Source organism: Otolemur garnettii, unplaced genomic scaffold (genome assembly GCF_000181295.1).
Source record: "Otolemur garnettii isolate 467f Iridium unplaced genomic scaffold, OtoGar3 scaffold00210, whole genome shotgun sequence".
Classification (NCBI taxonomy): domain Eukaryota; kingdom Metazoa; phylum Chordata; class Mammalia; order Primates; family Galagidae; genus Otolemur; species Otolemur garnettii.
Window position 1 is genome coordinate 482,133 of NW_003852605.1, and position 2,373 is coordinate 484,505.

The 2,373-nt window shown below is 42.4% G+C and overlaps 1 protein-coding gene across 4 annotated transcripts in view; it reads right to left on the minus strand.

Moving 5' to 3' along the window:
- Nucleotides 1–2,373, minus strand: part of PIK3R3 (phosphoinositide-3-kinase regulatory subunit 3) — a 155,627-nt gene that overhangs the window by 11,752 nt on the left and 141,502 nt on the right. For 3 of the 4 annotated variants that reach the window (XM_003801412.2, XM_012812481.2, XM_012812480.2), the window contains 2 exons: nucleotides 1,784–1,858; nucleotides 1,164–1,334 (listed from right to left, as the gene is read on the minus strand). In XM_003801412.2, coding sequence (XP_003801460.1) covers nucleotides 1,164–1,334; nucleotides 1,784–1,858 — 246 coding nt within the window. The remainder of the gene's footprint in view (nucleotides 1–1,163; nucleotides 1,335–1,783; nucleotides 1,859–2,373) is intronic. The other variant, XM_023507849.1, reaches the window with a different exon arrangement.

The following is a 2,373-nucleotide window of genomic DNA, read 5'->3' on the forward strand; positions in this document are numbered from 1 at the left end:
CATTGGTGACGAAGCTAGGCATACTGAAGACTACTAAGAATTAAATGATTATTTTCAATTCAAGATCTCACATGACTTCTCACCAATACCTAAAATCCAACAGCAATAATGCAGGGCCTAATCTGCTTACTCGGTAAATTAAAACCTCAAGATAATTTCAGATATCCTTTTTCATGCAACTATTTTCTTTGTACAAGTATTAATGTTCCAGGGGTGGTTCACGCCTATGATCCTAGCACTCTGGGAGGCAAGGCTGATGGACTGTCTGAGCTTAGGAGATGGAGACCAGCCTGAGCAAGAGTGAGACCCCATCTCTAAGAAAAACAGCCAGGTAGCTGGGAGGGGTGGTTCACCCCTATAATCCCAGCACTTGGGAGGCTAAGGCAGGTGGTTTGCCTGAGCTCACAGGCTCCAGACCAGCCTGAGCCAGAGTAAGACCCCATCTCTAAAAAGTAGCCAGGCATTGTGGCAGGCACCTATAGTCCCAGCTACTCAGAAGGCTGAGTCAAGAAAATTGCTTAAGCCTAAGAGTTTGAGGTTGCTGTGAGCTGTGATGCCACAGCACTCTACCAAGGGTGACCAAGTCAGACTCTGCTTCCAAGAAAAAAAAATAGCTAGGGCTTGGCACCAATAGCTCAGGAGCTAAGGCACCAGCCATATACACTGGAGCTGGTGGGTTCGAAGCCAGCCCTGACCTGCCAAACAATAATGACAACTACAACCAAAAAATATCTGGGTGTTGTAGTGGGCACCTATAGTCCCAGCTACTTGGGAGGCTGAAGCAAGAGAATCACTTGACCCCAAGAGTTTGAGATTGCTGTGAGCTGTGACGCGATGGCACTCTACTGAAGGTGACATAGTGAGACTCTGTCTCAAGAAAAAGAAAAACAAAATAACCAGGCATTGTGGCAGGTGCCTGTACTGGTACTTGGGAGGCTGAGGCAAGAGGATCACTTGAGCCTAAGAGTTTGAGGTTGCTGTAAGCTATGATTACCAAGGATGACAAAGTGAGACTGTCTCAAAAAACAAAACAAATATTAATGTTCTAAGACATAGGTTCTCATTACTTAATGTACCAATTTCATCTAAATTTTATGAGGGAGTGATTTTATAGTAATCAATACGGAAGAATTCAAAAGGCCATGGCCCCAGAGCAGACTTACACTACGGAGCAAGCATAGCATCCTTTCTTGCTACTCTCACGAATTAGGAATGCACCATCAGGTTTCCCATAAAGCAAATCCTCTGCTTGTACTCGATTGATATCCTCAACAAACCAGGTTTTCTCATCATAATGGGGCAGGTTTTCATCTTCCTCATTGATAAAATAGTTCCTAGAATTGAATGTTAATATATTATTCTAACAATCAGGTTATTTAACTCTAAAAGTAAAAAAATTGCTTAAAAAAATAAAAAGATAAAATATAGTAAAAAATGCTCTTCTAAATCTTAAACCACAAAATAAAGCAAAATTGTAATTAGCTGGGTGTTGTGACAAGTTCATTACTTGCTGTGTCACAGAAAGCACAGCATTCCCTGTTTCATCATGTGTATCTGAATAACAGTGCTTATGTATGCATCCAGATTTCCTGTGGCTAGGCAGTCTCTGAACTCACATGCCTATAGGGTACTCTTCAGGCATTTCAATTCAAAAGACATTCAAAGTTCTTGATTCAATTCAATGTCTTCAAGTGACAAGAACCAATATTTATCATGTACGAGAAAGGTCCACATCTTACACAAGAACAAAGCCCTCTGACAGAAAGGTATAGAGAGAACGTACTCATCAGCATCCTCATTTTTGATTCCCAGCCACACATTCAGGCGCTTCTGTCTCACTCCTTTGTGATTGAGCCATCTGCCAGAGGAAAGACACCAGTGTCAGTAACTGTGTAAACTCTGCCTGAACAAGGAACACATGTCCAAGCTAAGCAAACTTCCAGAATCCAGAAACCTCTTTTTTTTTTTTTTTTTTTTTGAAACGTCTTACTTTGTTGCCCTGGATAGAGCACTATGAAGTCATAGCTCACAGCAACCCCAAACTCATGGGCTCAAGTGATCCTTTTGCCTCAGCCTCCCAAGTAGCTGGGACTATAGTTGCCCACTACAATGCCCATCTAGTTTTAGAGACGGGATCTCCCTCTTGCTCAGGCTGGTCTGGAACTCATGAGCTCAAGCAATCTACCTGCCTCAGCCTCCCAGAATGCTAGGATTACAGGTGGGAGCCACTGTACCCACTGTACTAGGAAAAATAAGAGGTTGTTTAATCTCACAAAGAATAAACAAAGTTTTCCTAACTTTTTTTTTTTTTTTTTTGAGACGGAGCCTCAAGCTATCCCCCTGGGTAGAGTGCCATGGCATCACAGCTCACAG